Here is a 13,081-nt window from a genome sequence, read left to right as displayed (position 1 = left end):
GAAAATGGAAATGATACAGGCCACAGGTCGATTTCTCAACGTTTTATGGACAAATAAGTGGTGTCTTCAGCAGAAAGGTCTCCCCGTCAAGTTCTGGAGGTAAAAAAGCAATGGCAGTAGCCAGCAATTTCAAAGGAGGGAGTCTGCTTGGCACTGGGCTTTTTCTTTGCTAGCCTACGGTGTCTGTGAGGGACACTGTCCCCATTACAGGGTAACTCCATCTCAGCTTTTACAGATGTGCAGACACTGTAGGAAGCTTCGACGGTGTAGTTTCCACATGGCATTTTCAAAGGTCGGGAATGGGAGCTCTCCCTCCCCACACTCTTCCTTCTCCGTTTCACCCTGCTCTGTTATGTCTAAGTTGTGGAATGTTTCTCATTGGGAAGGGATATTAATTCTATAACAGTATTTTATGGCCCTCCTTATGTTTGGCTTGACTGTAATAATATTGTGAAAAGGGCTGTATTACAAAAATAAGAATAAAACATATACATTTGATCCACTCAATACAAATTTTAAGATGCTCTTCACAGATAAAAAAAAAAGTTTAAAAAGATGGGGAATCAGGAAAGACTCTGGAATAGTCAAAACCTGAGTGGAAAAGGTGATGCCAAAGACATCACAATACTTCATTTCAAAGCACACCATAGAGCCACAGGAACAGAAAAAGAAAACAACAACAACAACAAACAAACAAACCAAAAAACATCACGCTGACACAACAATAAAGAGAGACAGACCCATGGAATAGAACGGAGGAGCCAGAAATAACCCTAAGCTCCTGAGTGTTGACAGAGGCACCCAAAGTCCACGCTGGGAAAGGAGGTTTTTCTCAGTGAATAGTGCTGGGACAGTTGGGCTTCAACATATGGAGAAAGGAAACTAGATACCCATGTCTCAGCCTGTAGAGCAATGTAGCCAACCTGAGCCAGACACCTCACTGTAAGGCCTGAATCTCCTTGAGGAGATTATCATGTTGTCGGTATGACATGGCACCGGTAAATAGCTCTGGCATCATTTTCCAGCCTAACAATTTATATCATGTGTACAGAGTGTCTTGCCTGCATGTTCGCCTATACACCACTTGCGTGCCTGCCTGGTGACTGCAAATGCTAGGGTGTTGGGTGCCCTGTACTGAAGCTACAGACAGCTGTGACCCACTGGGAGGGTGCTGGAAATTGGCTCTGGGTCCAGTGCTCTCAGGTACTGAGCCATCCTCCAGCTTGAAACTTGTTTCTTACATTCTATGGTATTTTGCAAACATAACACAATAAATACAACCTTATTGATAAGTACACGATCCCTGAATTTACAGTTCACAGCCTTAGAATCTATACACACTTATGGATAGGTAAAGCGTTTATATAGACATTTGAATATATATGCCTTTTGTGCTCACATTACATATTATCTATTTGTGTTGTATATAATATGTAAAAAATGTCCCTAACATATGGTTTTTATGTGTTTTCAAGTCATGTTTTTCTGTCCCAGAGGGATCCTTCTCTAGAAATGAAGATTTTAGTTTCAAAGGCTGACACTAAAGAAAATATTGATCTACGCTGCTCACTGAGCCTCAATTCAAAGCGCACGGCTCCACAGTGAGCAACACTCATGTTTATCAATTTAATTGGATAAATAGTATCAAATTATTTGTGTCCTTCTGATAACCACGCAGAAACCTGGATAGTCTTAGCAGAAGTGTAAAATTTGTTAATCATGCATGTTAGCCCAAATCAGGATTAGTTTTTAGAACAGAACACTGGACGACTTTGGACCATTCCTACAACCTTACCTAGCAAGCTCATCTTTCTCTTCAGTAGGAAGTGGCTTCCCAGTCCTTCCGCCTTTCCTTTTGAAAATCAAACTGTTGTCAAGACATAGGTTCTCCGAGACCTCCGACTCCAGACTGGGCCACGTCCTCATTTCTTCAACCTTTGATGAAAGTTTGAGGAAAGGATAAACACAACTGTTCAAGAAAACTAACTTCTATTGTTTTCATCACTGGACTCCTATTTTCACTACAGGATTTAGTGTGTAAAAATGTTTTTGTAGTGCTGGAGATGGCACGGGGGTTAAGAGCAGTTACTGTTCTTGGAGAGGTTCTAGGTTCAGTCCCCAGTGAACTCACAGGGTAGCTCACAGAGTTTATAACCCTAGTCCCAGGGGATCCAACACCCTCTTCTGTCCTTTGTGGGGATCACACACACACACACACACACACACACACACACACACACGGTAACATACGTACATGCAGGTGACATATTCATAAAGTAAAAAATAGATACATCTTTTAAAAGGTTTTTGCTTTGCTTAATTTTAGCATTAGAGACTATTGATTTTTTTTTTCTGGTAAATTCTACTTTAGTTTATTTGTTTGATTAAAAAAAAAACCCAGAGTTTTATAAAACTTCAAAAATGGGCATTCTTAGTTCTGTGTCTTTTTGCATTCAGTCTTTGCTGTCTAGCATTTATGCTGTCTGTTTGATGGAAAAACTATAAAGAACAGGAGAAAACGTCACTTTCAGGATTTACTGCCAGGAATGTACATGCCACAGTCAGATTCCTCGAACGTGCCATCATGGGTGTAGGGCAAAAATGAAGTGTCTCCTCCCTGCATGCTGCTCTTGACAACTATTTTAATCACTCAGATACTGAGGTATCAAAAAAAGGTCAAGAAGCTCACTGAAATGGAGGCGCCCAGTTATGCAGCTGAGCCTAAGGGAGGTTCCTGAATGTGTTTCAAACTCTGGGAACGAGGTGCCTCCCACACAGAACAGCCGTCAACTACGACATTTCACAGGTGGGAGAAGGTATCTAATTCATTCCTACTTTAGCTCCAACCATTGATTGAAGTCCTTAGGAGCCATTACATAGCATCTCACAATGCCACAAGACAATGCAATCCCATAATTATCTGTCAGATAAATGAGCCAACAACTCCGTTCAGTTAGGCAGCTGAATGAAAGAGATTGTGAATGTGTGTGAGTGGAGAGAGGCCCGAGTGAATGAAATCCTGACTGAATGTGTGTTGTTGACACTGTGGTGGATGGTAAACACTGGCACAGCCACATCCAGTACTCCGATGCCTCAGCCCTTCAGGACTGGCAAAGCTTCCTGGGATAGGCTCAGAAGGATGGCAACGCCTTCCTAGGGAATCTGAGTGTGGCTGTTGACAGCGTGAACATAAAATGTCCAGCATAGCTGCCTTTCCCTCTCCTGGCCTGGAGACCGCTCCCCTGCAGGGCCTGCTTCTACTGAGGTAGCTAAAGCTGCGTTCTTGAGCCAGCTGTACGCCATAGACCCCGCCTTCCTGTTTATCCGAGAGCAGCAGCCCAGCTGTAGGCAATGATTCTGCTCCTGTTCAGCTGTACAAAGTGACTACACTAAGCATCCAGGGCCTCGTCTTTCTCCATCAAAGAGCCCCACCTGCCTGCTCCCAGCTTTGCTCTGTGGCAGTCTTTCCTCCACCCCCTCACTGGGGCAGTCTGGTCAGTCCCGGAAGCTGCACAAGGACGCAGCAAATTTGCAAAATGGTTTAATGCTTTCTTAGGAGGTGGATGTCTCCTCTACATTTATTATTGTTATTTTCAATATTGCTCTAGATTTTTGTGAATCTTTGCAATTCAACCTCTCTCAGAACTCAGATTTTTAATATAAAAAACTGCATTTTGGGGCTGATGATATATGTTCTTGTACGATGTAAAGTCATATGCTCCGAAACCAGCTTTACCAAAGAACATCTGTATGCGGTGCTTTAAACAAAGACTGAACTCCAGGAGGTACACAGACCTGGTGTCCAATTTTTACCAAGAGGGAATTACAGCTTCCAGTGGTCTGGATAGAAAGCACCAAGTTTGCACACATTCAAGCACAATGACTCTGTTGGTTGCGATGTAAGGTCCTGTCAAACTTAGAGACACTTTCATTTCTTCTCACTTACTGCTTCATTCCCATTGAGTAATTTTTTTTCATTAGGCCAGTGCAAGTACATCTACCAAAAGCTGACAATCCCATACTCCTCTGTGTTTATCTTAAGTCAAAAGATGACAGGGTGTGGGATAAACTGATTTTCCAGGTCATATGTTATTGGAAAGGAAGACTGGAGTTGAGCAGTGCAAACGCTTTTCTAAAGGACTTGGTTATGCGGACAGTGGGAAAGCACCTTTGCTAGACATGGTCTCACACGCGGAGAGGCCCCGTGGACAGGGCAGCTCTCTGTTTGGTTTGTTTGAGACAGGGCCTCTCTGTGTAGCCCTGGCTGTCCGGGCACTCCTTCACTCACACCAGGCAGAGTATTTGTTGAGTTACGGGTAATTACCTTCAGCTGAGTTCCTGCCCTATCGTTGCCCGGAAGTGGCTCCTCCTCGGGACAGATGCTTTCAAACACATCCCTGGCTGTGCGCTGTAACTCAAGGCTGCGTTCGCTTGGCTCTCCGTTATTTCCTAGTCTGTCTTTCTCAGGCGTGTTCACGGAAGGACCGTCCGCGTGTCCAGGTGCAGGTTCTCCGTCCCATTTCTCACTTACTTCCGGGTCTTCAGACATTTCTCCCAGATGCCCAGGAGGGGCCCCGATTTGCTTGTTTTCCTTCCCAGACAGGGGCTGGACTGTCGTGGCTGGCTTTGCGGTTGTGTTTTGGGTTTGGGGACAGATCTCCAAGAGGACTGTATCCTTCAGGTGCCGCGGGATAGAGATGAGAGAAAAAGAAATAAATATATATTTTACATTTAAATTTCTTAGTACATGTTTAGATGTCAGAAATCACTGGGCAGTAAATTTTGAAAAAGAAAAATAATTTACTTAACCAACACAGAAGAAAACCATGAAGCAGAAAAGTTAAGTTAGTCACTGTTGTTTGGACAGAACAATTATGTGTTAAATTAATTACTACTTAAACCCACTCTGTGTTAACTTAGCAAAGGTGAATTACTTATTTTTAATATTACAAGTTTGTCCTTATAGAAAATATTTAACCTCACTAGGCCTCAAAAAGTAAGCCACGCCAGTGAGCTTCAGTCCATTATCTGACAATAACTATAACTGGGCAGTCTGAAATTATGAAGAGCCAAACCCAAGCTTTTCCTTGCTAGCAGCCAAAGCACCCCACCAACCACACAAAAACCGATCGCTGCGTTTTAACTCAAACTACATAGCAGCAGACTGTGACATTTACATGGGCTCTGGGCGGTGAGGTTTACTGTACCCTAACTCTGTGAGAGACGGTAGGTGGCAGCATCGGCCACACTCTAAGCGGCCATGCCACAGCCAGAGGCCAGAGCCACTCTCCGCCTGCATCCGAGCAGCCTCCCCTCGCGACGAAGAATGGCGAGGGCAAAGGCTCATGGTTTCCCAAGATGCGGAGAGTGAGTGACTGTAGCGTGCTCAGTCTCAAACAAGGCATGTATAGCACCCCCATTAAGGCTCAGGGAACCCCATGGGAAAGGGACAGAAAGAACGTAAGACAGGACGACAGGGGAAAGGGCTGTGAGGTACCTTTCTGGATGCAACACAGCCAGTGCCATCACTGACCTGCAACGCTGTGGCCACCTGCCCTGGGCTCCCACAAGCTTGTCACTAATCTGCAGCGGAAACACGGAGGGGCTCAGGGGCCCTGCCTTTTACTGCTAACTATTGGCTAGTAACAGATCCTAGGAGGGAAATCTCTGTCTCCAGTTGTGTTCCCACAGCTGAGCCCATTGGGATCCGACAGATAACTCTGAAAATACAGTCATGCAGACGCCACCAGAGAACTCAGTGGGTCACAAACCAAAACGAATAGACACAATGTGAGAGGGACTGTGGGGAGGGAGGTGGAGGGACTGTGGGGAGACGGGAGAGAGCTGGGTGAGAGGGGTCCGAGGGCACTGTGAACATGCGTGAAGTTGTGTAAGAACAGATTTAATTAATAAAAAGGCTTCCTAGCGTGTCTATAAGTCACTTTACATACTTTATACACTTAATTACAGAGAAGGTGTCTCCCAGCAGGGATAAGCTTGTTTTTAAGCCCATTCTCTCCTTCAACACGGACACTGAAGACAATTAGACTTTGAATCTCCCACTAGCCATTGCAGACATGCCATGGTACTTTTAAGCCACGGGAAAGGATTCTCCGGTAGTGGCCACCACTGTTAGGGGCGTGCAAGCTCAGCCACACAGGTCTATGGCTCAGAGCTGACCTCCCACCTCTTCTGTGAGGAAGTCATAGAAGCAGGAAAAGTTCTCAGAAAAATGTCTGCTCTCAAGCAACAAACTTCACTGAGTATAGCTTCTAAGAACACGCCTTTATATAGTTAAAATGCTTAAAATTAAATGCCAAATATGATACAAAATTGTTTCTGAAAGGTGATGATGAAAGTGCTATTTGGAGGATGGCACATTATTAGCACAAAGAAAATGTGAACGAGAAATTTACATTAGAGTTGTGCATACCGGCAGCTGGCTATCTTCACTGCTGTCAGGACTCTTTTGTTCTGGCTGTGACGTCACCTCAGAGTCCACTTCTGCTGTAACACACATACGTTTCTCTTATAAGCTATTTGCCCAGAGGTTACTGAAGAGCAGCAGTTGAAAGAATAAAACTCTAAAACAATAATGATGATTTTCAACTTAGAAATTAAGAATTTAAATCAAGGTTAATATTCAGGTGGCTCCTTCATTAGAAAATATAGTAAGTAAGCTGCTCTACACACACACACACACACACATACACACACAGAGACATATACACACGAAGAGATATCTACACAAACATACAATTGCACACACCCATACATATACATATACACATCCATCCATACACACACGTACACACAGATACACACATGTACGCATACACACACACACACGTACACACACATTCACATAGATACAGACACACACACAGCTTTTGCAATACTGGGCTTGACAAAGCCATGTAAATGGAGAAAACTGTGACCACCCCAAACCTGACCGCCGTCATTCGGGCAGTGGGGAAAGCAGCTCCTAGACACCCTAATGTTGGAGCGAGTCTATACACCCACAGGCGTGGCTCAGTCAGCGAGATCCCCAGAGGCAATACATTAAAACAGGAAGGAGGAAGACACATCCGGCCACACTTTTTTTTTTTTTTTGGCCTCATAACAGTACATCTAAGACAACCCATTTTATTAATCACTGAGTCCAAAATTAAGAGGATGTTTTTGTGAATTTATGGATATCCCTCTCCTTATATTGGAAGCACTTTTGCTCTTTTTGAGACATGTTCCCCCCTTTTTTTCCTGCAGCCCAAGTCCTCATGGATGAGTACACATAAAACAGACAGATCTCCCTTCCTGTGGAAGTCAACATGTCTTCTCTACCTCCAACGAGGTCCAACAAGGAAAGTCAAGGTAATTTAGTAACATTCAGTTCCTGAGGCGATGGTTCTGCTGGGAAAATGCCTGACGAGCATAATGGACCTGAGTTCAAATCCTGACACCCACTTAAAAGCTGAGCGTGGCTGTAGAAATTTGTAACCGTAGCACAGCAGGTGGAGGGCGACACAGAGCCCCGGAGGAGCCTGCCGTCCAGCCAGCATAGGTAAGCGATGACCTCTGGGCTCAATGAGGAATGGCATCATTGGGGGCAGCAAGATGGCCCAGTGGTCAACGAACCTCTTGCCAGGTGGTCCCTGGGACTCACATGCTAACGAGCAGAGAACCAACTGTCACAAGTCCTCTGACCTGCACATATGTGTTAAGGCACATTCCTGTGTGACCCTGCACACACCTACATGTGCACACAGATTCATTGGTTAGTAAAAAGAAAAAGAAGAGGAGGTGGGAAATAATAGTGGAAATTGTCTTACATCAACCTCCGGCCTTCACACACATGTGCGCACACATATAATACACCCATTCGTGTGTACACACGTGCATTTATTTCAATTCCTACTCCAGGAATTCTCTTTCTTTTTTAATTTTTGAGACAAGGTTTCTTTGTGTGGCCTTGGCTGTCCTGGACTCACTCTGTAGACCAGGCTGGCCTCAAACTCACAGAGATCCACCTGCCCCCGGCTCCAGTGCTGGGATCAAAGGTGTGTGCCACTGTGCCTGGATTACTCTGAATTCATACAAGCTGTAGGCGCTGACCTCTCAAGGATGAAGTCAGCTATGCAGATGGCTGTCCTGGACCTGACGCTTGCTGGGGTTTCAGGGTGATGTGTAAACAGCACAGAGATCGGCAGAGGGTGAGGCGGGAGGGAGCGGCAAGACACATGCCTGTCTAAAGAGCAGGGTATGGTGGATGGCAGCTGGCCAGCAGTCCCAGACGACAGGGCAGGGCCGGAAAGGCTGGGCGCAGCCGGGGAAGTCTGAGTTAGAGAGCCTGACCAGTGGTGTAGGGACTCATGTTTTAGAGTGCCAGGTGGCCATTTTCACAGGGATGGGTCATGGCCAATCTGTTGGGAGGTGAAGGTGAGGGGGCTGTGGCTATAGGAAAGGGGGTGAGGCTTAAATGACAGTAGCACTGCTAAGGGGTACAGGCCTGCGCTGAAGGCAACCTCCCAGAAAGTTAAAGTATCAGAAGTGTACGGTAGAAAACCAATTTTATGAAACAAATATAAAAATCTATGCACTCAGAAAACGGGGCAGAGTTCAATTCGGCACAACCCCCCCCAAACCCCAACACTTTTACATGCAAGCATCTGAGATGTACACCTCGCCCTCTCTGCTTTTAGAGAAAGTTAACAGCTATACGCAGTGAGTCCTAAGTGCAAGCGGAAAGAGCGCTTTACATGGCATCGTAGGATCAGCGTCCTCAAGCTTTATCTGAAGCACTCTGAAGGCGCTGAATGAACCCGTATGTGGATATATGCGGTAGATGCAGTTAGACTGGGTCTCTGAGGAGAAGCCACACGATTGACAGAACCGTCCAGATGCTGGTCAGCGTGCGCTCGGCCAGTCCGGCCAGCTGACCCCTGAGGCTGTGTCGTCTTCTCCTACAATAGTCTAACAAGGTGGGTGCTCACGTTTCCACTTGGGACTCTGGCCTTAGGTTGCCCTTCTCAAACAATTTATATTAGATTGCCAAAGGAGCTATCAACTATGTGGTACGATTTTTAAAGGTCTCTGTCTGTTCTGAAGTCCTTATGACGAATCCTGCTTTTTCTTCTTCAAAGCCTTTTTAGAGAATGCGAAATAACATTTTCCACAACGTTAAACTGTATACCCACGTGACGACCACACAGATTCACATTCACTTACGATTAAAAATGTAACATAACTGTGTGTGACCCAGCACCTTCGGTCTCTCGGGGGCATCTCCATGGTGACGAAGACAGGAGTGAGAGGACTTGGTTCTGTTTGAAACTGGAAGCTGGCTCCCTGTCACCCACCCCCACGACTCCATCCCCCCCTTCTGTGAAGAAGGGCTCCAATTCCCTGCCCTTCGCTGGGTTGAGGACCCTGCATACACGCCTCCCCTTTTGACCTTTGCTTTCTTCCCGCCTTCTCCCTCTCATTTCCAAGTCCTAACGTCCCTCATGGTCTCAGAATATCTTGACATGGAACTACTAGTGAGCGCTCAAAGGCTCCCCCCACTTGTCATAAAATGACAGACACTTGCTTCCCACTTTTCTTTTCCTTCCTATGCATTTCTTTGGTTCATTTCTTTGGCCATAGGCACATTGCTACCACTCAGATGATGATGAGTATTCCCAGTGGCTTCCGGGAATGGATGCTCTTACCTCCCGCCTGGCCCATTTCTGGATACTGCTGTTGCTGGTCTGTGGCGTCAGATAAAATCCCCTCACACTTGTTCAGCAGACTCTCAGAGACACTCTGCAAAAAATAACGTCCATAACAGTCTGTAAACATTTCTCAGGCCTTTCATAAGAGAGTACTTGAAGTTTTCCTATTTGTTAGTTCTTTGTTTTTACTTTCTTATTAATAAAACATCACACACCAAAATTAACCAGACCTAAAGACTATGTAAGTTAATAACTTCTTAATGAAGTTCCTATTTTGAAAGCCATTTTTTTTAATTAAGTGTATGCTGAGTTCTTGAACATCTCTACGGAGCATCTTTTGTACAGTTTCTAGACCAAGCCATTATTTTTTTCATGTGGTAGCCGGTCCTTGCATACAAGTCATGGGGTCCCCGGCGTCAATGTGCAATGCACATGTCAACAAGGGACTACACAAAGGATGTCTGCCTCTGATTTGTATTTGCACTGAAATTAAATGTCCATGCAGAACATTTTAAATAAAATTTTATATGTACATTGCCTGTGAAATAGATGGGAGCAGAAAAAAAATTCCATGTCTTTGAGATAGTATCTTTCTAGGCAGTTCAGGCTGACTTCCCACACAAGGCGTGGTGGCTGGCGGCCTCATCACACCACACGGCACGCCTCAGCAAATACCGGTTACCAGTCTGTGCGGTCAGAACCACAGAACACTGAAGTGCTTCTCCTAGCCCTGCTTTGCCAGTAAACCTCCATATTTGCTCTGAAGAGAAGTTCTAGATCACATCTTAGCGAACGCAGGCACAGCACGGTAGAACCTTCATTTCGGTAAGCGAGAGTTTAGACAGGCTAGCTATCGAGTGGAAAATTACTGATGGGAAGCGGCTGACTAAAATGTGAACGTAGTAAGAACACCTTTCATGTAATGTTAAAAAAAATAAGAAACAGTGCGAGGGTGGAGGGCTGGCTCAGTGATCAGAAGCACCGACTGTCCTCCCAGAGGTCCTAGGTTTGATTCCCAGCACCCACATGGTAGCTCACAAACTTCCCTAACTCGTTACAGACATGCATGCAGGTAAATAAAATACAACCGTGCAAATATTAGACCTGCCATGGAATTCTTCATTTCACAGACACAGTATCTCAGGTCTGCAGAAGGACTGTGAAGAACGATTACTGCAAGGAAGAACAACGTCTACAAAACGCCAGGCGCTTCATTCACACCTTCCTTCCTGGTGTCTCAAGTGACACAGGTGGTTTAAGAAGCCCATGCCGTGACGTCAGGTTCCGTTGCGTAGAACACAGAGCGGTCTACAGGGCTACACAGTATCATGCGTGCATAACCCGATTCTATCAGTGAACCGTTTTCACCAGCGGGAAAACCCGTCCGCAGAAGAGCAACTACCTCGTTCTCCAGGTGCACTTTCTCCCAGGCCAGGATCTCCTCCTCCAGGATGCGGAACTCGTGGTCGGACAGCTCGTCCCGCAGGGCCTCGTCCTCGAAGGCGCTCGCCGCCCGGCCAGCAGGGGGCGCAGCGCGGGCGGGCGCCACGGCGCCGCGGCTGCCGCTGTGGCGGGCCAGCGGCCTCAGCGACAGGTCCCTTGCGCCTTTGCCCCTCTTGTGACTGTCGCCCGCGAGAAGCACGGAGTCGGCCCAGCCTCTCGCGTCGCCCCCGGGGTTCCTCTCCCGGGCGTCCGCGGGCGCCCTGGCTTTGCCCGGCCTCCGCGGGGGCGCCGGCTCCCACTGCCCGTCGGCGCGGCTGGCTTTTGCGGCCCGCTGCACCGGGCTCTTCAGCTCCGGGCCCTCCTGCTGTTCGCCCGTGCCTCCTTCTGGGCATCTGCCTCTCATCCTCCTACTCTCCGCGGTTTTAGAGGATTTCTTCTTGCTTTTATGAAGCAGCTCTTCCCATTCGGAAGTGTTGTTTTCTCCGTCGAATTTATTCTTCAGTAAGGGAAACTTGGCAATGGACTGGCCACCGTTTTCCATGATCTGAGGGGACGGGGGCGATGGCACGGCCTTTCCAAGGCCACCTTCCTTCTGTCTGGGAAAGGTCCACAGTGCTCCGGAGACCAGGGCCGCACTTACGTCTCCGTCCCCACAGTCAAGCATCTCACAGGCCAGCTTAGGGGAGACGGGCTTCAGGCGAGCTCTTCCTGTGGCGTCGTCACGCGGGGGCTCGTCCTCGTGGTGCGCATTCGTTTTGACACCTTCACAGGTCTCCCCAGCCTCCTGGGTTAGCTTCTTTAGGACAAGCTGTACAGTTTCTTTAAACTCCAGCTCTTCCCCTTCCAGCGGCACCGTCGCGAGCACCTGCCCCTTGGCGGACCTGGAGTGTCCGGACGCGTCTTCTTCATCAGAAGTGGCGCTCTTCTCTGGCTCCGGGGAGCCTTCTTGGAGTGGTAAAGGTGGAGGGCTGCTCTGCTTGGCCGGGGGATCGGGTGATCTCGATGCCGGGGGCTGTTTCTCGGATGAATCCCTGTCCTTAGAAACCACAGGGCATGAACAACAAGAAAAGATATTTAATGTGTGTCATTTGGCTTTTCAGAAGACATGTTTAGTTACACAAAAGTCAGGCAAGCAAAATTAACAGATGAAACGAGCTTAGGGCTGGTGGGATGGCTCAGGAAGTAAAGGTACTTGCCACCTTTACTTCCAATAGTAAGGCCAATAGTCTGAGTTCAAGCCCCGGAAGCCAGACGGGAGAGACAACCAGCTCCCCCAAGGTCTTCTCTAATCTCCACGGGAGTGCTGGGACTTGCACAGGGTCCCGCACTTGCAATAAATACGTGTGAAAAAAACCAAACCAAAACAAACAAACAAAAAAAACCCCTCGTTTACCCTGGTCCTCCCAGGAGCGACAGGACCCAGAACACTCCAAACTGTCGCCATAGTTCAGACGGATCCTCCCTTGGTATGTGTTAGGTAATTTAAAATACCTCAAGAATATACTTGCATAAAAAGGGTTTTATTTCACCATTCTTGAAATACTGAACCCCAGCCCCGATGCTCACTGACATTCAGTCTCTGAAAATTCGTAACTGAATAGCAGGCAAGCTAAGATATTTACTTACATAACAGCGCCCTCATCAGTGCAAAAACAAATTAAGGTCAGAAGAAGACAATCCTAACCTTATGTCTTAATAGCCTATGAGTGTGATGGCCTTCTAAGTTTTCCTAGTTGAGGTAAAGAAGTCTGGCAAGCCTTAGTAAGAACAGAAGCACAAGAACCCTGACTTATCAAATATCTAAAGCACGCCAGGTCCTTCTCTGATAGGAGAAGAAACTGACTTTGGAGGTGGTTGTCCCACTGGCTGCTTCCCTGTTGTTTCAAAGGATATTAAGAGGCAAGCTTATGGAGGGCTGGAGAGATGGC

The 13,081-nt window shown here is 46.8% G+C and overlaps 1 protein-coding gene across 1 annotated transcript in view; it reads right to left on the bottom strand.

The window, feature by feature from the left end:
- The window catches only part of LOC110546084 (ankyrin repeat domain-containing protein 36C-like), a 93,216-nt gene that overhangs the window by 30,892 nt on the left and 49,243 nt on the right, over positions 1 to 13,081 (bottom strand). Inside the window, 5 exon segments of the mRNA XM_060365204.1 lie at positions 1,796 to 1,935; positions 4,325 to 4,675; positions 6,434 to 6,507; positions 9,708 to 9,801; positions 11,113 to 12,189. Coding sequence (XP_060221187.1) covers positions 1,796 to 1,935; positions 4,325 to 4,675; positions 6,434 to 6,507; positions 9,708 to 9,801; positions 11,113 to 12,189 — 1,736 coding nt within the window.

This window comes from Meriones unguiculatus, chromosome 12, assembly GCF_030254825.1.
Source record: "Meriones unguiculatus strain TT.TT164.6M chromosome 12, Bangor_MerUng_6.1, whole genome shotgun sequence".
NCBI lineage: Eukaryota > Metazoa > Chordata > Mammalia > Rodentia > Muridae > Meriones > Meriones unguiculatus.
The sequence above is the reverse complement of the archived record's forward strand: the minus strand, read 5'-3'. Positions and strand labels throughout refer to the sequence as shown.